This window comes from Sorghum bicolor, chromosome 3, assembly GCF_000003195.3.
Source record: "Sorghum bicolor cultivar BTx623 chromosome 3, Sorghum_bicolor_NCBIv3, whole genome shotgun sequence".
NCBI classification, from domain to species: domain Eukaryota; kingdom Viridiplantae; phylum Streptophyta; class Magnoliopsida; order Poales; family Poaceae; genus Sorghum; species Sorghum bicolor.
In genome coordinates this window covers 3,591,439-3,614,233 of record NC_012872.2, presented here as the reverse complement: position 1 = coordinate 3,614,233, position 22,795 = coordinate 3,591,439, and the positions used below count along the sequence as shown (strand labels likewise).

The window sequence follows — 22,795 nt, the reverse complement described above, 5'->3', positions numbered from 1 at the left end:
TCCACATGCCGTACCCGTGGCGGCTGTGCGTTTCCTTGGGGGTAAAGAAGCCCTGAAGGCTGAAGCCAGCTGCCTCTGTCTCTCTCGGTCTAGTACAGGAGTGCACGATATACGACGAGAGCCTCAAGACAAACAAACAAAGTACTCTGATGTAGGGGCGTGTTTGGTTCGTGGCCACAGGCTGCCACGCCTAAACTGAAGTTCGCCACATCATGTTTGGTAGGTGTTTGGTTCATGGCTCAGATGTGGTACGCCACGGCCACAAAATCTCCCCGCCACAGAATTTGTTAGAGAAAAGTGTGGCGCGCGTTGGCGGCCGATTTCCCCGCCGCAGCACCTGTGGCGCGCCTTCACCGCATGGGAAAAAGACATCCAAGACAACCATAACCACTCATTCCTCCCGAAATAAAACGAAAGGCTCCCATGAATCCTCCTCCCCAGCTACTCGTGTCCGCCTCCACAGCGAAGGCAGCGCGCCGCATACAGGGCCTGCGCCGCCGGAGGGCATGGCGGGCGCCGCGTGACACCGTGGCGGGCGCCGCCGGGAGCCGGGCCAGCACCGCCGGGAGCCAGGCCAGCGCCGCCTGGGGCTGCGGCCGCGCCACCGAAGGATCGGGCGAGCGCCGCCGGGGGGCTGGGACGAGGTCTGATCTTCCAGCTTCCCACCTCTCTTACTTCAGTTGCATCCCCTCCCATAGTCCCCCAGTTCAGCTCTGATTCTTCTCCATGTGTGCAGATCTGAAGCAAATCAGTGAACCAGGTGAAGATCCATCCATCTCGTGGTTTGGTGATGCGCAACAACCAGTCCCTGCAGATAAAAAAGGTTCAAGTGCGGAAACCCCTTGCCAACAGAGAAGGTAATTCATTTTTCCCTTTGCTATTCATTTTCTGATGGAGAAATAAATGAACATTGAGATGCTTCTTTTTAGTTTTATTACTGATTTCATATATTTTTTCTGAACATATGTTTTAGATGGGTCAAAGAAAATTATACGTGCAATATTACTTGGACTACTGCCATTATATATGGAGGAGAAGATTAATTGCTGGTATTCTTGTGTGTATGGCAATGCATCTGTATAGGATTAAATCAAGAAAAAGAAGAAGGGCCATAACTTATGCTCCCATGATAGATAGAGATGTTGATAGATTGGTACGTCTAAATCGTTTATATCATGGTACTGAGGCCCATTGCATAAGTGAGTTGCATATGAGGAAAGCTGTCTTTCATAAACTATGTGTTGAACTAAGGTCACGTGCCTTGCTAGAGGACACTTTTCATGTGACAATAGAGGAACAAGTTGCCATGTTTATCCATTGTGTTGGGCACCATTGGTCAAACAGATCAATTGGTTTTGAGTTCATGAGGAGTGAAACTGTTAGTAGGTATTTCCATCATGTTTTAGATGCCCTTTGTACCCTTGGTCGTGACCTCATATGCATCAGATCTATTGAGACACACTCAAAGATAACAAGTTCTCCGGGCAGATTTCACCCTTACTTTGAGGTACCTCAAATTTGTAAATCAATGTTTTGAGTTTGCTTTAGGTGTCATGGTCATCTAATTTATTTTTTTTTTAAAAAAATATTTTCATAGGGATGCATAGGGGCCTTGGATGGTACACATATACCAGCATGTGTACCTTTCCATATGCAAGATCGGTTTAGGGGTAGGAAATCATATACCACCCAAAATGTGCTAGCAGCAGTTGATTTTGACCTAAGATTCATATATGTTCTTGCCGGATGGGAGGGCTCAGCCCATGACTCTTATGTGCTTCAAGATGCTTTATCACGTCCTAATGGGCTTAACATACCAGAAGGTAGGAATACCCCACTCTGTCCCAGCTCTAATCTGAAGCTTTGCATATATTCTAGCTAATTAACCTATAAAAAACAATGATGTAGGCAAATATTTCCTAGCTGATGCTGGATATGCAGCAAGGCCTGGTGTATTACCCCCATTCCGTGGTACCCGATATCACCTAAAAGAGTATAAGGGGACTAGGCAGCCGGAGAACCCGAAGGAATTGTTCAATCTTCGTCATTCCTCTCTTAGAACTACTGTTGAACGAGCATTTGGTACCCTCAAGAATCGTTTTAAAATCTTCGCAAGTCAGCCATTCTTCCCTTTGAAAACACAAGTCAAAATTGTAATGGCTTGTTGTGCGCTTCATAATTGGATCTTAATGGACGGTCCTGATGAGTTCGTGTATGATGATGCTGCTCCGTACAGAGTCCTGCCACGAAGTATAAGAAACCGTAGTGATATACAACAGGAAAATGTGGCATGGGCTAGAAAAAGAGATGATATTGCTCAAAGGATGTGGGAAGATAAAGTAGCAGCAGCTGTAGATTAGTTTCAAAAAAATAACCTTTGTCTATTGTTGCTTGTACTTTCTGCTTGTACCTTTGCCTATTGCTGCTTGTATGGAACACAGAGCGCCGTGCAGGGATAGCTAGGGTCGTCCGTGCTTGCCGGTGACGCTGCTTTCAGCAGGGCCGCAGAGGATTGGTGGCAGGCGCGCATGCATGCTGCCAATGCAAGGGATCGGAGAGCGGACGGCGGCGCCGGTCCTCTTTCTGCCGGCGACCGATGAGGAAAAGCTACGACCCGACCGCGCCCCGTCGTTGTGGTGCGGCCGTTTCCGTGAAAGGGCGGTGCGGCCGGTGGCGAAAAGCAGCTGGGAGAGCAGGGGTGCGCCGGCTGCGGCCTGCGGGACTGCGGGTGCAGAGGTGCAGGTGCGGGTGCGGGTGCGGGTGCGGTGCGAGCCGCGCGCGCTGCGTTGTTGTTCTGCATGCTGGGACCGGCCGGCCGGCACCGCGTCGCTGCAGAGGCAGAGCCCCTGCGCTGCGCGTGCTCGTCTCGTCTAGGCCTTGTTTACTTTAAAAAAATTTTGCAACAACTAGGCTCAAAAAATTCGTCTCGTCAATTCCGACCAAACTGTGCAATTAGTTTTAATTTTCATCTATATTTAATACTCCATGCATACGTTTAAAGATTCGATGTGACGGGGAATCTGAAAATTTTTGCAAAATTTTTCAGGAAGTAAACAAGGCCCTAGCTAGCTCGCACGCTTTGTTGGCTCCAGGATTCTTCCGTGTATTGAACTTATTAGTTGAACCCAACCCAACCCTAATTCATGAGTTTTTGTAGATTTATATAAAAAAGACCATGTAGACGTTTTTACAATAAAAATTATCTATATATGTGGGGCGTACGTCCATCCGGAGTCGGTCCTGGAACTAAAACCTTGATGGATTTTTTTTTTTGTCTCGTTTTTGCAAGCACAAAAATATTTACTTGTAAATGTATCGTCGTAGCCATGGCTCCGCTCGGCTGCACAGCCACAGCCGTAGCAAGTGTAACTGAGCAGGTTTTGCATTTGTTAGGCCTTGTGTACTTCCACCCCAAAATCTAAAAATTTTCAAAATTCTCCGTCACATCGAATTTTTAAACGCATGTATGAAGTATTAAATATAAACAAAAATAGAAACTAATTTCACAGTTTGATTGGAATTTACGAGATGAATCTTTTGAACCTAGTTAGTCCATAGTTGAACAATAATTATCACAAATAAACGAAAATACTACAGTGCCGCGAAATTTTTTCTTTCATAAACTAAACACGGCCTTAGAACAGTTAAATATAGAGTCCTCAAATCATATAGGTCTCTCGTCATAAACTTACGCCGGCACGTGCATATAGTATATATGGAGACCTATTTATTTATATTGGATTAATTGGACAATAACTTTGAGGTAAAAATCTTTATTTCTTAAGATTAAAAAGAGGTCAAGGGCTCAAAGTTCATATATAGTATTATATTTATCAAAGTCATATATTATCGGACAACAGAAACTTTAATTAATTAGTTGGACCATATATAGGATGAACTATGTTATAATAAAAATAGTGTTTGTATCTATTAAAAAAAAGGCATCAACAACTTTGGGGATCAAAAGGTCACGAATCAATCAGATCAAAAGGTCCCTAATCCAAACAAAATGAAGGCAATCATTATCCTTTTGGACGCGTGTCATCTTCCATTGCAGCTCACTAGTCTATCCATAATACAGACGACAGAGCTCACTAGTCATCTTCCCTTTGCATAATTACCTGTTGAATTTTTTCAGCATACATGGCAACAAACGGGTATATATAGACCTCAAGCGCTATATTTGCCCATTGTCATTGAATTACCAATGATCACCACTTCTTCTTTTCCGACAATGACACCAAGCTAGGTCATCCACTTGTCATTTTCTGGGGAAAGTTTACCTTCATGTTTGTGCTTCGTTCCTACATGAATGAATGTATGGAATGAATCATTATAAATTGAAGTGCTTCACCATCTAAATTATCTATACTTTGTTGTGAACCATGATTCCTTTGTACTTCTTTCATGTGTGTTAAGTAGGAAATACAGTTAACAATCTACGTTTAGTTCTAAGTTTCGGCAATCTATGTTTCATATTAAAAATATTAATATGTATGGTATATAATTAGTATTATTGAAAAAATTTTGAATGTAGTTTTTAGTAAATTTATTTAGAGATTATATATTATAAATCAAACTAGATTTGTAACGTCCACAGTGGTGGGTGATGTCGTTGCCCGTTGCACAACAGTGGTGGGACAGGAATCGCCGGCCTGCCACGAGGCTGCCCGTGGTGATTGTTCTTGATTTAATCCCGTTCCACTTGTGTCATTTGGACCTTCTTTTTCAACATATTGGAGCACTTGAATGACTTCAAGGAATAAACTACTTATCCTCAAAAGGGTTTTATAATGAGAGGACCAACGAGTATCACCGGCTCTTTGAAGTGATTGTTCTTGATTTAATCCCGTTCCACTTGTGAGTTGCCCATTGCATAGTGCTTTACTAACTCTCTCTTGTTGACTTTCTCTAATCATATCCTTCCTTTTGCAAGAGGCTCCAGCAACATTAATCAATAGAGACACCATATCAAAGAAATCACTAATATCATCATTCTTTTTAGCTACTGCGACAATGACTAACTGCAACTGATGAGCAAAACAGTGGATATAATATGCAGAGCTATTTTCCCTCATGATTAAAGCTCTTAATCCATTAAATTCACCTCTCATGTTGCTTGCTCCATCATAACCTTGGCCTCTAACTTGTGTTATGCTCAATCCATACTTAGCAAAAAGACTATCAATATTAGATTTAAGACATGAAGCTGAGGTCTCACTCACATGAACAACACCAATGAGTCTCTCTTTTATCAACCCAAGCTTGTCCACATACCGCAAAACCACCGCCATCTGTTCCTTGCCCGAAACATCAGCTGACTCATCTACCAATAAGCAAAATACATCGCCACCAATTTCTTCAACAATAGATTTTACTATTATCTGCGGATAAAAAAACACAGTTAACTCACCTATATAAGTTATTTTAATTGTAAATCAAAACCATAAAAATATTACCTCAGCAAAACAGTTTGCAATATCCTTCTGTATGTCTGGAGACACCATTTGAGCATTCCTTAGAATAACCTTTTTTGCTTTCTCATTTTGCTTTGCCAAAAGCTGTACCAATTCTCGAAAATTTCCCTTATTTTTGGACTTTTCTGACTCATCATGACCACGAAAAGCTAAACCTTGATGCAACAAGTATCGCACAGCATCAATAGAAGTATTCAATCTAGCAAGATACTCTGCTTTAGTGACATCTCTCTGCTTGTTGATAGCATTAGCAATGGATCGATCAGGCTTCATCAAATTATTGCACCTTTTAACTGATGTGTTATGAAAGCTATTTGGTCGGGTGCCTACATGATCTCGAAGCCTGTCCTTTTTGTTAAAGCCATCCCAACCATTTTTCACAAATGCATCATTCCCAGCTTGGCCCTCATTAGAATCTCTAAATAAGTAACAATATAAACAAAAACATTTATCCACTTTTTCACTGTACTCTAGCCAATCATATTCTGTGAACCATTCAGGGTGAAATCGACGTGGATGACCTGCTATAATCTTTTCTGGATACTTATAACCAGGTGGTGGTCTAAAAGGACCTCTAATCATATATTTTCGTCTTATCTCATCTTGTAAATTTTGGCCTATGTAATCTGAAATTTTCCTCCTATCCGCTGGATCATATGGAAGCTCATCAAAATTTACCTCCCACCGTGAGACTCGCGAAGAACGAAGAGCAATATGATTAGTGTTTCCTGCGCTTCCACCTCTTCTTGAGGTGCCTCCATCAAGATTTTCATTGTCATCTCTTCTTGCGGTGCCTTCATCAGGGTTCAGATCAGCAGGAGGATCCTTTCTTTTCAAGAATCGATCCATTGTGCTTTGATTGGCTATCAAATTTGTGAACACAATTAAACACTAAAGTAGATATTGAATAATAGCAAGCAGCCTGCAGCCATACGTATAATTTTTTACCTGACATGTTGATAACTTGATACTGCTCCAATCAGGAATCTGCCAACGTCTCGCCTGCACTAGCCACGGCAAGATACGTCGATCTCTACAGGCTGTAGCGTCAGGCACTCAGGCTGTAATGCTGATTGCAGTGAGGGGCAGGCGAGTGCAAAGGAAGAAACCTAGAAGTTGAATCGCTAAATCGGAAAGACGAAGCGTCAGGCGGCGGCCGGCACAAAGCTTCTGTTGTTTATTGCCTGCACGATGTCCCCATGTATTCATATTGGGCTTTTGCCTTTGCGGCCTGCTGGCCTTGGCACTGGCCTACGAAGTTGTTGGGGTCAATATTTATTTTTACTGGGGTCCAATATGGTGAGAATACAGAGGGTATCGCTGGTTCTACGAAAATCATCGGGGTCGGCGGACCCCGACGCTTTACTGTAGATCCGCCCCTGGCAGCAGGAGAGGCTCCTCCTTGTCTCTAGCAGGCGCTCAGGGCTTCACCAACGCTACACGGTGGCGTACTGCCCCATCCTCCACGTTTTCACCCAGCCTCCACAACAGATGGTGGCCTTGCAGGTTGGCAGAGACTCTTGCAGAAGAGTCGATGGTCTCATCTGACAAAAGCTGCAAGCAGCTGTTCGAGGACGCGTTGTGGAGATGGAGCCACACTACGACAGACATGCACAGAGACGTTGATGACGCACATTCTGGGCCCAGGGAGGAAGCACGCCATCTGCAGCCTCCGTTGAGAGTTCTGGCAGCCTAAATTATTAATGTCTATGTGGCCTGAATTTTTGGTGTGAGGCATATATGAGTTATGGCCTGCGTTGAAGAAGGCCTCATGCATGCCGGCGATTGGAGGTCACATGCTGAGCAGCCGAAGTTTGGATCGGAGGCAGCAGGGCAGGAATGATTACAGAACACCACGGGTCCATGAGCTTGACCACCCAGAGCCAATCGACTCTAGAGGCCTTGTTTAGTTCATCCCGAAAACCAAAAAGTTTTTAAAATTCCCCGTCACATCGAATCTTGTAGCACATGCATTAAACATTAAATATAGACAAAAACAAAAACTAATTACACAGTTTAGCTGTAAATCACGAGACGAATCTTTTGATCCTAGTTAGTCTAAGATTAGATAATATTTGTCACAAACAAACGAAAGTGCTACAGTACCGAAAACTTTTCACTTTTCGGAACTAAACAAGTCCTCTTTGGGTAACGCCCTCTCTCTGTCACCTTTACGGAGGCACCAACCGATATTTCCATTGTCGGTCTGTCGCCGGAACTGGCGGCTTGTGGGTAGCTCCAAGCCTCCTGCTGCTGGCTGCCGCTGCAATACGTACAGAATAGGATTGACTGAGGGCTTGTTATGCAAAAACTTTTTACATTTTGACACTGTAGTACTTTCGTTTTTATTTGACAAACATTGTCCAATCATTGAGTAACTAGGCTTAAAAGATTCGTCTTGCGATTTACAGACAAACTGTGTAATTAGTTTTTATTTTTATTTATATTTAATACTCCATGCATGTGCCGCAAGATTCGATGTGATGGAGAATCTTGTAAAGTTTTGGGTTTTTGGATGCATCTAAACAAGGCCTGAGTATCAATGCTGATCGAAAATTTATTGAGGTCTTGTTTAGATCTGAATTTTTTTTTGAATTTTTACAATGTAGCATTTTCATTTTTATTTGACAAATATTGTCTAATTATGAAGTAACTAGACTTAAAAGATTCGTCTCACGATTTACAGACAAATTGTGCAATTACTTTTTGTTTTTCATCTATATTTAATGCTCTATACATGTGTCACAAGATTTGATGTGATGGAGAATCTTTGAAAAGTTTTTGGTTTTTGAGTGAACTAAACAAGGCCTGAACAACTGAATTTTTTAACTCTGACAGACAACCATTTAGTGAGAAGCACGTTGTAGACGTCGTCCTTGAACTTCCACAATAGCAGACCAATAATTCTATTGCCTGAGTTGTCGCCACTCAGGCCAATCGAACAAGAATACATGCTCTAGCTCTAGCTAGCTCTGTATTCCTTCTTTTTTTGCTTAATAAAATTCCTGCAGGGGCTTTGTCCCTCCAGTTTCGTCAAAAAAACAGCAACACAAGGCTTAAGCCTTGTTTATTAGTTCCCACAAGATTTTGCAAAACACTTTAAATTCTCCGTTATATCGAATCTTGCGGTGCATGTATGGAGCATTAAATATAGATAAAAATAATAACTAATTGCACAGTTTGATAGTAAATAATTTCAATTCAAAAAGTTATTAACTAAAAAATTATATAATTCTAGGAGCATAATGAATTCAAATGAAGAAGTTGTCAACTACAAATTTGTAGATCTCATCGAGGTCCACAACTTTGGCATGCGCCTATACGAGTTTAATTATTTGAACATTTCTAAAATTTAAATTTCAAATTATGAGAAATTCAAACAAAAATTTGGGTCATTAATTGATTTGTTGTGATAATTTCTTCATTCGATTCACAATGTGCCTTATTGATGCAAAAAAAGAACCCTGTAATGGTCAAGGATTGGAATCTATCCAAAAGTCGACCCAATTATAACGATTCTCAAGAGAAAAGAATCATATAGTTTCATTTCACAAAGCAAAAGAATTTTGAAGGAAAAATTCGTCAAAACAAAATTTGGTGCTACAGGATTTTATATACAAAGAAAAAAGAGCGGTAGGATTTCTATAAACAAAATACTAGTACGATAGGATTTCAATTGTGAGCAAAAAAATTGGTGCTCAAAAGTTTGAGTAGGGCCAACAGCGGTCAAGCTCAACCTAATGAGGGAGCCTAAACCAAGCCACCCGGCCTAAACAAGCCTTGCAGCACAAGAATCATGTAGTAGTATATTAACTTATTAAGGGCTTGTTTGTCACAGCTCAACTTCACTAGTAAAACTGTTTTATTAGAAAATAGTTTTATGAGCAATTTTTTAGATGAAGCTGAGCTGTTTTGGAAAAAGTGTTCGGTACAATAGCTTCACCAACTACTTCATACATAGATGAGAGAGTGAGAAATGAGGGAGAGAGCTGCAATAAACTATTTTTCTTAGCTTCATCTCAACTCATGTCTTTGTGAGAGAAGAAAAAAAATCAGCTTCACCCATGAAGCTGAAGCTATTTTAAAAATAAGTATTAGCAAAAGAAAAAAAACAGCTCACAGCTGTACTAAACAGGCTGTACTAAGAAACTACCAACCAATGGTACTCTCGCTTTTAAATTGAGTTGGCTTATTCTAAGTTGGCAAGGTGGTGCAAAAATTCTATCTGCACTCATCATGTCTCCGCAGGTGGCGCTTGGGCCGGCCCGCTGAACACGCTCACGCATGGCCCACCCTGCAAATTCCCGCAGAACGTGGTCACGGTACCACGATGGTTTGGGGGAGTGCCAATACTAGGCCGGCAGCCCACGGAGCAGCGACAGGGTCCGGCCCAATTGTTGATCCCGGCGTCCCAGCCTGCTGACCGACTTTTTCCCCCTGAAACTCATGCTGACCGATTTTTTCGCCCCCTGAAATTCATGCTGAGTGACTTGATGCTCTGAAGCCATCGCTGGCAGCACGCAGCACCTCCAGTTAGGCGTTCCGGATTTTTTTTGTTTGAGTATGGTAGTATTTTTGTTTTTATTTAGTAAATATTATTTAATCATGAACTAAGTAGGCTCAAAAAATTCATCTCGTGATTTATCTAATTTTTATAACAATGTAGATGCACTAGACGTGTGCATCGTTTCACTTCTTTTTTTATCAAAAAACTCATAAGTGTATTTTGTAGAGTTTTCATGGTTCTCTTCAAGAAACGGAAGGTTTGTGTTAAATATGAAGTGTGTTTGGTTGCCTGATTCCAATGCAAAGCTTATTAGTATGGCCGTCGGTGCATGAGCATGAAAAATAAGGACCGCCTACGACATGCACCACCTAGCAGAGGCGGAGCCACCAATAGGGCGAGCTAGGGCGTCCGCCCTAGGTCCCTGTGGCCGGGCACCCTTTCCCCACCCTTGGACCCGAGGTTGAAGACGAGTAGATGACGACGGTAGTGCTGCTCGCGTTCTGTTCGAGTCGAGATGAGGCAGAGATGTAGACAGGAGAGAGTATCATGGGTCTGCCTGTATAGAAGTCCAACTTACACCCTGCAGCCAGCGTACAGAAGCGTCCACAAGCAACTTCAATTCCATTATCCAAAAAGCGTTATGATTAGGCAGGCAACTTTAATTCCTCTATCGAAGAAGCCCTATAAAAAACTAGGTATTGTCAGATTCCACTGTCCAAGAAGCCCTATAAGTCATTAGTCATAGAATTTGATTACCGATTCATTGGTTAAGGCCTTGTTTAGTTCACCCCAAAAATCAAAAAGTTTTCAAGATTGCCCATCACATTGAATCTTGCGGCACATGCATAAAGCATTAAATATAGACGAAAATAAAAACTAATTACACATTTTGTCTGTAAATCACGAGATAAATCTTTTGATCCTAATTAGTCTATAATTGGAAAATATTTGCCACAAACAAACGAAAGTGCTACAGTAGCGAAATCCAAAAACATTTCGCATCTAAACAAGGCCTAACTAAAATTTTATAGTATAATCCGCCCTAGGTCGTTTCTCCGGCTAGATTCGCCACCACCTAGATCTAGAAAAAAATCGACCATTCAAAAGCCACGAAGGCACAGGTAGAGAGGCGAAAGGGCCTCTAGCCTAGTGGTTAGAGTACCTCAATAGCACCTAGGTTTGACTCTCCATGGAAGCAAATTTAAGCAGGTCTACATTATATAAAAAAAAAAGCACAGGTAGAGAGCGAGAGAGCAGCGACGCGTGAAGGAGTGGGTGGACGCTGAAGGCAGGTTTTATTCGGTGCACAGTGGAAGCCACATACGCCCTCTCGTTTCCGGGAAGCCTGGCTACGAACCCCTCGTGGGTTTGCAGGATCCGCAAATTGCACTTTTAACTAATTCATTCACAAAGGATCATAAAGATGCATATACACAAATTAGATAACTTATAATGTTTTGTGTCGAGAAATGTTCAGGATAGTGAAATACTATGGATTCAAAGGTTTGGGTCATGCTATACAAGTGCACTAATAATCTCTGATCTCTTAAACAAGATAATGGAGCTATGTTACAGCTTAAAGGTTACTAACACAAAGACTTTGCTGGCCCATATAGTTATGATTCACACATCTCTAACTGCAAAACCAGGCAATAAGATCCCTGAACTGTTAAAAGCTTCACCCACACAACAAGGTAACCAGAAAACTCTGGCAAATTTCACCCACAAAATCACATATAAGATCAAAATCACATATAAGATCAGTAAACATTGGAACCAAATTGGATCTGCCAGCTGAGGGAAACTAACACAAAAAGTATAAGCTTAGTCACTATCCTCTTCTTCCCGCTCTTCATGCTGTGCCACAACCTTCTCTATGAACTTCCTGCGAACACCTTCGATGACATTGTCCCGAGATGAATCGCTGCCACCATGTCCATCATTCAGTACCGGGTCTGACTGGCAAAGGGCTAATGCAACAGCTGAAAGGAACATAACAGTGACTTAGCGAAAATAGATGAAACCCATGTATATCGCTGGGAAAAGAATTTCTGGAACGATGTTGACGTAAAGGAAAGCTTCCATAATTTAGTGTAATCTAAATGTGAAAGATTATTCTCTAATTTCTTATTACAGAAAAGGATCAATGATATGCAGACAAATGCCTAAGACTAATGTATAACTGGGAACCAGCATGCTGCTATTTTAGACAAACACCATCGAAATATTTGACACATGAAACAACACAGACAAATCAAAATTGGATCTGGGGAGTGTATGCACTAAGGCATGCAGGTCATAATGAATTGTTTACTATTGATTTTTTTTTTAAAAAAAATTATCACCTGAAGGTCAATATTTTGCTTTAGTTAAGGAAGTTCAGGTGGTATATCCAAAAGGAAGCGGATTGTGGGGGCTAAATGGCATAGGCCAATATGCCATTCATAAATTTACAGGTGTGAGCTCAAAAAAGACCAATCAGCAGCCCATAGAATTGGAGCAACTTGAATCAATCAACTAACTGGAAAAGCAGATACTGAATATTTGCAGTATACGAGTAGTAACTTACATTCAGGTGTGCATCTCTTTCCACCAAACTTCTGCAAACCAACATAAGTCCCTTTGACAGCACTGTTGTTATACACCAGTATTGTAGGAACATTCCTATCTGGGTAGTTGGGGATGCAGTCTGTGGAGATAATTTTAACAAACTTTGTCGCTGGGTATCTTGTAGCCAATTCCTCCAAACAATTCTGAAGCAATCCACATTCAGGTATCCTGTCATCAGATTTATAGAATTCGATAAGCGCCACAATTTACTAAAGAACATCTTGCTTCATACATCAGATCAGGTATGGAGCTCATTACATTCCAATGAATTCAGATATCCTATATGTACAATTTTGATGCAAGCAACACATGGAAGCAGTAAAATATCACACAGAAAAGAGCAATAATTTCATGGAAGGTCATCGATGCTGAAAAACTGCAGCATGACAATCAATTAATTATATTACAGGTTAAAGCGGTGGACAAATCAACAGGAAAATGTCCACTAAATCCAAGAATTGCCAATTCTTGGGTGCCGCTTTGCGGGGCACAATAGATGCTGGGCGGCGGATAGACTGGCACATCACAGTCTAATGCACTCATCTTGCAACCCACTTTGCGACCCAGGAGGAAGGAATTGAGCACCTCATGTCAACCTGAGTCTTCTCCCGCCAGGTTTGGTCCACTGCTCAGAGCCTACAATCACTAGCACCATCCGTGCACAACAGCTTCCGAACATGGTGCTGCAAGGCAACACATAGGGATCCAAAGGTGGCGAGGAAGGGCCTCAATTCACGGGTGCTCTTCCTGGCATGGACTCTATGGAAACAAAGAAACCAATGTATATTTGATGGAATCACACCGTTGGTCTCGGCAGTAATCCAAGAGGCAAGCGATTAAGCACATTTCTAGACCAGCGAGCTGAGTAAAGGGGCTGCACGTATTGTTTAAATGGTTGTGTTCATGCCAAAAAAAACCCTAACCGAGCCGTGGAATCAGTTTGTACTCAGACCAGTTTTTCTATCTATCAATGAAATGACATGCAACTCTCCAGCACGTTCGACAAGAAAAAAGAAAGCATGTTCACAGATCATATATATCGAAGGTACGAGCTGCTGAGACCTATTTCACAGCAATAAAATGTCTGGCTACGAGCCAATGGCGCACAACACAAGTATCAGAATTCCTATATCCAGCCAACCATAGTCAAATTTCATAGTTGCCTAGTCTTTTCAGGCAACTTTCTATAGAAAACCAACACAACTAAATAAATTGCAGTCAAAGTCTGAATTTAGTTCAATCTGGTTCCAGAGCTATTTGGTCGAATCATACAAAATAAACCCTAGAATTGTTGTCCCATGCATAATCATTGACATAACATGCAAAAGGATGCAGTAAACTGTGAAGAAAGAGTTACCCATCCTTGTAGAGGAAGACCACAACCCAAACATCTGATGGTGCCTGAGACACCTCCCGCACGAAGTCTGAGCCAGTGATGGGAACTATACTACCAAATCGCGCGGCTTTTGCGGCCTCCCTCAGCTCTGCAAGCCTCATCTTCCTGCAGGCATCGAATTACACCAAATCTTCACAATCAATTCCCACTTGTACCAAACGAATCACAAAACGCATTGAATAAACCAAAGTCCAGAACTACTGCGAGGAATCCGGATCAAACAATACATAGACATGAGATTCCTATCAGAAGCACACCAATTATACCAGTTAACCACGCTAGTCAGATCAGATCAATCAAACGCGGCAGGCACTAAAGCTTCTTAAGATGCATCTAACAACAGACGGGGAAAAGACAGCATCACGGATCAGCAATCAGACTGCAGACCGGATCGAGCCTACGGAGAGGCCCTACCTGTACTGCTCGAGGAAGCGGTCGTCGTCCAGGTCGTCCTCGAGTTCCTCGAGCTCTTCGGGCTCGCGCTCGTCGAGCCATTCCTTTGACTTGGGCTGCTCGTCGGCGTCGACCTTGGGGGCGAAGGGCGGCGGCTTGAAGGGCTCCGGCTTCGGAGGCAGGTTCCCGAGGCGGCGCTGGATGTCGTCCCACTCTGTGCTCCTCCCCTCCACGTCCTTGTACACGAAGTGGTAGTCCGCCATGGCTGAGCACCAGGAGCGCAGAGAGAGAGACGGAGGGAGAGGCAGGGGATGCGCAAAACCGCGAGGGGAATGGAGAAGTGTAGGGAAGGGAAGGGACGAGAAGGGAGAACAAGAAACACGCCTGACGTGCGGGGCCCACTTCCAGGGTCCTCTACCGGAGCGCCTTCTTACAGGTAGGACCCCCGCGTCGGTGAGATGGCAACCAATTTCGCTGCGGCTCTATATAAAAACAGACTTCGCTGCGCCGCGCGCCCCCCTCTACCGCCTCCGCACCGCAGAGCCGCAGCGAAGCAAGCTGCGCCCCTCGACTTGGCCTCGCCGGAGAAGCGGAGCTCGAGTAGAGGCGGCGCGCGGGAGATAGCAAGCAGTCGGCCGCTGGTGCCGCGTCGGCGGAGATGACGGGCGGCCACCACTTCAACAATATCCTCCTCGGGGGGCGCGGTGGCACGGTAAGCTGCTCCTCCGCCGCCGCTTGGTCGATTCTAGGGTTTGGTCCGGAAATAGGATATCGCGAGATGATGTCGTGGCTGGCGAACTTCTGATAAGCTAGTGATTTTAACTGGTTAGCCCATTTGCCCCCCGACGATTAGCTGCGGCTGTATATTGGTTGGCTTTTAGGGTTTGTGCCGTATTTTAGGCCAAATTTCGCTTTCTTTTGTTTTTCTGGTCCACTTGGTTGACTCAGGTGCTTGGTTGGGGGCGTTTCCTCATTCTAACTTGTTGGATTTCGTTGTTGTGGCCTGGGTTTGGCCAATTTGTGCCGAGGTTTTCATGTGAAACCTTGGATTCGTATGGTGGGTTTGGGGGCTAGAGTGTTTTCTAGGCTCGACAGCTGCAGAATACAAGGACGCCTATATCTACTAGTAATTACAAATCTCTTCTCCGTTTTTTTGAAGCTTACAAGAAGAATACAATACAACATGATGCCTTGTAGGCCTCCCCTTCCCTGTACGCCAATCGCCAAAAGAAAGCACACTCTCTCTGTGCTTATCAAATTATCGTGTTTCCATTGACACAATTAACGTTTGCCATGTTGTCGATATCTTTGTGAACTTATCTAAATGTACAAAACAATGCTTGCCCTAACCTAGATCCTATAGCACATTGGCCTTGTTTAGTTTCTAAAAATTTTGCAAAATTGACACTGTAGCAATTTCGTTTGTATTTGACAAATATTGTCCAATCATAGACTAACTAGGCTCAAAAGATTCGTCTCGTCAATTCCGACTAAACTGTGCAATTAGTTTTTATTTTCGTCTATATTTAATACTCTATGCATGCGTCTAAAGATTCGATGTGATGGGGAATCTGAAAAATTTTGCAAAATTTTTTGGGAACTAAACAAGGCCTGAACACTCTCACAACTCATGCATTGGAAAATGATCTAGTAATAATCTTATCTGACGCCTGACCATTTTTGTTATTATACCTATACTTATGTATCCTTGAGACTAAACGTTTTGCATTCCTTCCGTTCAAGATCTATTACTGTTTCTGCACCTATGTTTGGCTGTTTGTTGCTCTTGAATGGTATATGATTTATTACTTTTTGTGAACGTATAGAATATTAACATGTTGTCATGACCCTTGCACCTGTGCAGAACCCTGGTCAGTTTAAAGTGTATTCTGGTGGACTTGCATGGAAGAGACAAGGTGGAGGAAAGACCATTGAGATTGACAAAGCTGATGTAACCGCAGTTACTTGGATGAAAGTCCCCAGAGCATATCAGCTTGGAGTCAGGATTAAGGATGGCCTGTTCTACCGATTTATTGGCTTCCGTGAACAGGTTCCCCCACCCCACCCACCCCGTGCGTGCCTTTAATGTTATGTAGTTTATTAATGGTGTTGGCATTGGAAATAAAGAGGCTGCTGCATCTGGAGAACTGTGTATTTAGAACACTTGAATCTGGATACATTTCTCAGTAAAATTAGGATATATTTGTTGATGCAAAACTTATACAGTTAAAAGTAGCACTAACTTTGTCTAGTTAGAATTTTGGAAATGCACATTCCTGACCAAATTTTCTATCTTAATATGGCATATGATTATAATGAATATTGCTTTTAATATGAATTAGATCATGGAAAAAGAAAATGCTGCAGTTTGCCCAAGTTACTCTGCTGTGAAACTGAATTTATATGTGATATCTTATTTTGCTATATGTTCTTCATGTGTTGGTTAAACCTTGAGCAGTTCGATCTTTATATCCACTAAAGCAAACTACTCTTGTTCAAATTAAGGTGAACAATTACTATATTCTTTCATGCCACTTGGTAGTTGGTATGCCTGTCTTAAACAAGTCTTGCAGAATATGCTGTCTTTTGTACATACTGTATCTATTATGTAGTTAAGACTTACCTATAGATAATATTTGAAGGAATAGTGTTCATGATTCTGTATGCAGTTTTATTCAATGATGGAAAATTCAAAATTATATTTGGATTATCAGATTTTCTTTGGATTTGGTTGTCTTGAAATATTGTCAGTCATTTCTGAGAGTATGCTTTGATTTTTCAGTAAAGATGAATGATGAGATTAATATATTTCTCTTATTGTTACCTGACGAAAATATTTGATCTTTGCCTTTCTTGCATAGGATGTGAGCAGCTTGACCAACTTCATACAAAAGAATATGGGTGTCACACCAGATGAAAAACAGCTTTCTGTTAGTGGCCACAATTGGGGAGGGATTGATATAGATGGTAATTTGGTTGACCTTTACCTTTTATTATTTTAACATGGGACCCCTTTTAACATATGTTCAGTTTGTTTTTAATGTTTGTTACCCTTGCCTCTGTAGGAAACATGCTAACCTTTATGGTTGGTTCAAAGCAAGCATTTGAAGTATCCCTAGCAGATGTTGCACAAACCCAGATGCAAGGAAAAACAGATGTTCTCTTAGAGCTTCATGTTGATGATACTACTGGAGCCAATGAGGTTTGTAGTGGACAGTAGTTGTAGTGGATCCACTCACATTTCCTGCATTGCCATAGTACTTATTGAGTTGCATGCACCAACCAGTTCAACCCAAAAGCTTAAGCTGATGGGGAGAGGTGGGCAATTCACTTATATTCCAACACTCCCCCTCACGTGGAGGCTCCCTCAGGCCTCAAACGTCGAGCAGCAATTATTTAATTTAATTGCGCTAACCAGGATTCGAACTCAAGACCTCTGGCTTTGATACCATATTGAGTTGCATGCACCAACCAGTTCAACCCAAAAGCTTAAGCTGATGGGGAGAGGTGGGCAATTCACTTGTATTCCAACAGTACTGTGCTAACATTTTAATCCCTCATGGTTGCAGAAAGACTCCCTCATGGATTTAAGTTTTCATGTGCCTACTTCGAATACTCAGTTTGTTGGGGATGAGAATCGCCCTCCAGCTCACGTAAGCTCACTCAGTAAGACTGTTTAAATGAAGCACATTGAAGTTGCAAAATACTAACTAATGAAAACCTATCTATTTTCTGTAGATTTTATGGGAGACTATATTGAAATTTGCTGATGTTGGTTCTTCTGAAGAACCAGTTGTCACATTTGACGGAATTGCGATTCTTACACCAAGGTGGACAATATGAACCATTTACCTTATGAGAAACACAAGATTGTTGAGCTTAAAAAGCTAACGATTCTTTGTTTTGGCAATACAGAGGACGTTATAGTGTTGAGCTTCATCTGTCATTTCTGCGACTCCAAGGACAAGCTAATGATTTCAAAATCCAATACAGCAGCATCGTTCGCCTCTTTCTTTTGCCAAAGGTTCTGTTCTTGTATCCTATGTTGAGCTGTGCTTTATTGTTGTGCATAATATTACACTCTGACATGTAACTAAACCAATTGCATGGTTGAGCTTTGCAGTCAAACAATCCTCATACATTTGTTGTTATCACTCTTGATCCACCAATCCGTAAAGGACAAACATTGTATCCTCACATTGTTATTCAGGTATTCCACTGCAATTCTTTCATAATGTTTAGTTGGTTATAGTTATATTACCACTTCATTTCAGGATTTGTTTTGAATAGATCCACTAATTTGTTCTCTTATCTCTTAATAGTTTGAGACAGAGGCAGTAGTTGAAAGAGACCTGGCATTGAGTAAAGAGCTGTTGGTTGACAAATACAAGGACAGGCTTGAGGAATCTTACAAGGTGGTGTCTGTTAATTTGAAAGAATACTGTTTACTTATTGACTTGATCCATTCCAGTTGAAGACCAAATCATATTTCTAAAATAAAATTAACATGTCGAAACAAAATTTCTGAGTATGGCGAACTCCATCTCAAGCATTGTGTATCCTGTTGAGAGATATTGTGGTCACCTGCGAGCTTTTTCCATTAGCATAATGCATCTTGCCTTCTATGGTTTCTTAATAATTGTGCTATGCCTTTGCCCTTTGCCAAATGTGTTTTCGATTTGAAGCTGATACATGAAGTTAGGCTGAGCTAAACACTTAATTACTCTTTTGATATGTATCCTATCCAAATCTGCAGATACTTCATTATAACCTGGACAGTGAGAATTCCTTTAATATTTTGCGCCCATCTTCTGTTATCAAGGGACTGTGCAACAGTGTGCTGTCTCCTTAATTCCATGTTCAGTATTCTCCATTATATTTTCATAATTTGAGAAAAGAACTATTTTAATACCTACTACTCTCCACATTGAGATAGTTGATCTAATTTACTAGGACTTCTAATATTAAAATAGATGTATATTGACAAACTGAATACTAATGTTTTTTCATGCTCATCCATGCAATTTATGATCTGAATTTGTTGGGCATTATGAGAGACAATATCAGTTGGGATAAATTGTAATGTTCTGCTTCTCCTTGCAGAAGGCTAAACCATAATATTGTAGATACGTTTGGGTTTTCAGGGGATGGTTGTAGTATGTGCTGCTATAATTATACAAAAAAGATTGAACATTGATAGTCTGAATTTCTGTGATCTTAAGTCAATACATGTGCTGATTTTATACAATATTGCATGCTTTTTGTGGTAATTTAGTGGGCAGCTAATTTTTTCCTCTTCATGGTCAACTAAGGCTCCATGGTTTTTCACCTTCTTTATTTTTCTAATCTAAAAGAATAATGTATGCTGATGTTTGCAAGTATGAAGATGTAGAGCTTAAGTTTTAGAAATCCTTGAAAATTTTGCATTTAGGCAATCTTCCATTTATTGGACTATGTCAGTAGCTAGTTCTATGCAACTCTCATGTCTTCTTTTTTTAATTTCTTTTAACAAGATGCAATCTATACTTGCTGGTAACTACACTTAACTTATTCCTTTTTCTTACATTGTTCTCAATATATCCATAGGGTCTAATACATGAGGTATTTACCAAAGTCCTCCGTGGTCTATCTGGTGCTAAAGTCACAAGGCCAGGTTCTTTCAGAAGTTGCCAAGATGGATATGCAGTTAAATCATCACTCAAAGCTGAAGATGGACTGTTATATCCACTTGAAAAGGGTTTCTTCTTCTTGCCAAAGCCACCTACACTCATTCTTCATGAGGAGGTATCAGTTTATATTTGTGGTAGGAACTCTCAGTATCCATTCGTAGTAACTGCTGTTTATTACATTCTCAATGCAGATTGAGTTTGTTGAATTTGAACGTCATGGTGCTGGGGGTGCCAGTATATCATTTCACTATTTTGACCTCCTTGTCAAACTGAAAAATGACCAAGAGCATCTCTTCAGAAATATTCAAAGGAATGAGTACCACAACCTCTTCAACTTCATCAAGTATGTTGTCCCTTTTATTGCCTTCATCATCTTTCATGTTATACAGAAACTTAAGTTTTCCTATCCTTATTTTTGACATTTTTTTAGTGGAAAGAACATTAAAATAATGAACCTTGGAGGAGATGGTCAAGGTGCAAGTGGTGTAGTTACAGATGTTCTACGAGACACTGATGATGATGCTGTTGATCCACATCTAGAGCGTATTAAGAATCAGGCTGGGGATGATGAAAGTGATGAAGAGGTATGCTGCCTTGTTGTTATGTTACTTGATGCTGCCTTCTCTAATAATCTTATTACTGAGCCCTTCTATGTACTTATTATTTATATTCACTGTAGGATGAAGATTTTGTTGCAGATAAGGATGATAGTGGATCTCCTACTGATGACTCGGGTGATGAGGATTCAGATGCTAGTGATAGTGGTGGTGAAAAAGAGGTATTTTTAAATTTATTGTTGTTGTAGACCTGTAGCAAGCCTGAAGCCATGTTTTAATATGCAGTTGTTTTTCTCCACAGAAATCATCCAAGAAGGAAGCAAGCAGTTCAAAGCCAGTTCAGAAAAGGAAGCCTAAGGCCAGGGATGACGAAGGGCATGAGAAGAAAAAGGCAAAGAAGAAAAAAGATCCTAATGCCCCCAAAAGAGCAATGACACCGTTCATGTATTTCTCAATGGCTGAACGAGGAGTAAGTTGCTTTGGTTAATAATTCCCAGCATTTTAGGTCGTTTAGATATTTTGTGACATCGAGGGTAGAGCAGAAACCGTCCCACACTAGAAACTGATACTGAACAGAAGTTTAAAGTTTATTTTTGATGATGCAGAACATGAAGAGCAGCAACCCAGATTTGCCGACGACTGAGATTGCAAAGAAGCTTGGGGAGATGTGGCAAAAGATGTCAAGTAATATTCTAGACCACTCTCCATTATATTGTTCGAATAATAGTATCAGCACTGTTTCATCTGCGAGGCAAATTTTGCAATGTTGTCATCATGTTTACAGCTAAAACAAAAGCTGTGTGCTTACGGTTCCCACGTTCCTTGTCATGAGCAGGCGAAGAGAAGCAGCCTTACATCCAGCAGGCCCAGGTCGACAAGAAACGTTATGAAAAAGAGTCTGCCGTCTATCGTGGTGAAGCTACAGCTGATGTGGATTCTGGCAACGAGTCTGACTAGATTCAAGCTCTTGGAGATGGTGGCACTGAATGAAATTCTAGTGGCATGTACTATTATTACGTCGGCAACTGTTGCCGCTAGGTGAAATTGCTAGCATGCGTGTGCGCGCGCCCTACGGTGCCGGCACTAGTAGTTTGCCTCCAGCATTGCTGACAGTAAAGAGGGGGTTTCTTGTAGCGTACCTCTGCAGGGCAAAAGATTGTATGAGTGTAGAGTCTAGTGACTTTTGTGGAAAAACCAACATACGTGGTTTATGAGACATGGTATTTGTGTTGAAGCTTCTTTATTTTTCCCCAAGGGACGAAAATTGATCTATTGATGATGGCTGTTTTGCCTGATCTCGTCGGTGAAAATCCCAACAGATCAAAACACGCGGTGCCCGCCATCGCAAGGGACACAAGCTCCCTAGGAAAGAGCGGTATAGCAATCCTAGCCTCCAGGGATTTGATGTCACCGAAAATGTTAAAATTTTTTGAAAACCAAACAAGGCCACTTTTGGCAAGAGTCACCTCGTGCGCCTCCAGGGAAATAGGGGCAGGAAGACGCCCCGGCGGCGACGGCGCTGCACCGTACCTGCCACAGGGCGGCAGGCGTCATGATACGATGCTGCACCGTACTGCACCGGGGCCGGCTACAGCTACAGGGATACGATGCTGGTTCCGCACTCGCAGGGCTGGTTGGTGGCCGGAGTGTACCTTGGCGCATTGGTCTACGGTGGCTTCAGCGACGGCAGGCACCAGCGTCGGGCAGCATGCTTCCGCACCGCAGTGTGGTAGCATTAAGGAGTCGACGAGTCGTGTCCCTACTGGATTTAGGCCCTGTTTAGTTCCCCACCCAAAAATTTTTCATCCATCCCATCGAATCTTTGGACACATGCATGGAACATTAAATGTAGATAAAAAACTAAACTAATTACACAGTTTAGTTGAGAATCGCGAGACGAATTTTTTAAGCCTAGTTACTCTATGATTAGCCATAAGTGATACAGTAACCCACATATGCTAATGACAGATTAATTATGCTTAATAAATTTGTCTTGCAGTTTCCTGACGAGCTATGTAATTTGTTTTTTTATTAGTTTCAAAAAAACCCTCCCGACATCTTTCCGACATATTCGATGTGACATCCAAAAAATTTTCATCCCCAATCTAAACAGGCCCTTATTTATGGTTGAAGTCCACAGTTATAACCGTGACCGCTCGCGCGCAATCCAGCCCGCTGGTTATAAT

At 41.8% G+C, this 22,795-nt stretch overlaps 4 protein-coding genes across 4 annotated transcripts; 2 read left to right on the top strand and 2 right to left on the bottom strand.

The window, feature by feature from the left end:
* LOC110433427 (protein ALP1-like) lies at positions 503-2,933 on the top strand. The gene is made up of 5 exons (XM_021455556.1): positions 503-644; positions 737-857; positions 974-1,507; positions 1,598-1,823; positions 1,909-2,933. The coding sequence occupies exons 3-5, from the start codon at positions 974-976 to the stop codon at positions 2,358-2,360; spliced, it is 1,212 nt and encodes a 403-aa protein (XP_021311231.1). The 5' UTR covers positions 503-644; positions 737-857; the 3' UTR covers positions 2,361-2,933.
* LOC110433360 lies at positions 4,575-6,238 on the bottom strand. Its single transcript, XM_021455290.1, has 4 exons — positions 6,156-6,238; positions 5,529-5,895; positions 5,108-5,294; positions 4,575-5,008 (listed from the first exon to the last, which is right to left on the bottom strand). Exons 1-4 carry the CDS (start codon positions 6,236-6,238, stop codon positions 4,575-4,577), a joined length of 1,071 nt encoding a protein of 356 aa, XP_021310965.1.
* LOC8084375 (phosducin-like protein 3) lies at positions 11,415-14,741 on the bottom strand. Its single transcript, XM_002454996.2, has 4 exons — positions 14,405-14,741; positions 13,952-14,095; positions 12,554-12,762; positions 11,415-11,966 (listed from the first exon to the last, which is right to left on the bottom strand). The coding sequence occupies exons 1-4, from the start codon at positions 14,644-14,646 to the stop codon at positions 11,809-11,811; spliced, it is 753 nt and encodes a 250-aa protein (XP_002455041.1). The 5' UTR covers positions 14,647-14,741; the 3' UTR covers positions 11,415-11,808.
* LOC8084374 (FACT complex subunit SSRP1) lies at positions 14,905-21,885 on the top strand. Its single transcript, XM_002457172.2, has 16 exons — positions 14,905-15,095; positions 16,248-16,433; positions 17,245-17,350; positions 17,449-17,585; positions 17,953-18,036; positions 18,122-18,213; positions 18,299-18,407; positions 18,507-18,593; positions 18,706-18,798; positions 19,970-20,167; positions 20,244-20,395; positions 20,483-20,636; positions 20,732-20,830; positions 20,911-21,078; positions 21,215-21,293; positions 21,445-21,885. Exons 1-16 carry the CDS (start codon positions 15,042-15,044, stop codon positions 21,564-21,566), a joined length of 1,920 nt encoding a protein of 639 aa, XP_002457217.1. The 5' UTR covers positions 14,905-15,041; the 3' UTR covers positions 21,567-21,885.

Excerpts from the sequence above, each read along its gene's own strand:
- LOC110433427 (XM_021455556.1), top strand. The coding sequence starts at position 974 with ATGGGTCAAAGAAAATTATACGTGCAATATTACTTGGACTACTGCCAT. Across the intron at positions 1,508-1,597 it reads GATTTCACCCTTACTTTGAG|GGATGCATAGGGGCCTTGGA; the intron begins GTACCTCAAATT and ends ATATTTTCATAG. Across the intron at positions 1,824-1,908 it reads TGGGCTTAACATACCAGAAG|GCAAATATTTCCTAGCTGAT; the intron begins GTAGGAATACCC and ends ACAATGATGTAG.
- LOC110433360 (XM_021455290.1), bottom strand. The coding sequence starts at position 6,238 with ATGGAGGCACCTCAAGAAGAGGTGGAAGCGCAGGAAACACTAATCATA. Across the intron at positions 5,896-6,155 it reads CGCGAGTCTCACGGTGGGAG|AGATTCTAATGAGGGCCAAG; the intron begins GTAAATTTTGAT and ends TTACTTATTTAG. Across the intron at positions 5,009-5,107 it reads TGGAGCAAGCAACATGAGAG|TAGCTAAAAAGAATGATGAT; the intron begins GTGAATTTAATG and ends TCATTGTCGCAG.
- LOC8084375 (XM_002454996.2), bottom strand. The coding sequence starts at position 14,646 with ATGGCGGACTACCACTTCGTGTACAAGGACGTGGAGGGGAGGAGCACA. Across the intron at positions 12,763-13,951 it reads GTCTTCCTCTACAAGGATGG|GATACCTGAATGTGGATTGC; the intron begins GTAACTCTTTCT and ends ATCTGATGACAG. Across the intron at positions 11,967-12,553 it reads AAAGAGATGCACACCTGAAT|CTGTTGCATTAGCCCTTTGC; the intron begins GTAAGTTACTAC and ends TGTTCCTTTCAG.
- LOC8084374 (XM_002457172.2), top strand. The coding sequence starts at position 15,042 with ATGACGGGCGGCCACCACTTCAACAATATCCTCCTCGGGGGGCGCGGT. Across the intron at positions 17,586-17,952 it reads ATACTACTGGAGCCAATGAG|AAAGACTCCCTCATGGATTT; the intron begins GTTTGTAGTGGA and ends TCATGGTTGCAG. Across the intron at positions 20,831-20,910 it reads ATAGTGGTGGTGAAAAAGAG|AAATCATCCAAGAAGGAAGC; the intron begins GTATTTTTAAAT and ends TTTTCTCCACAG.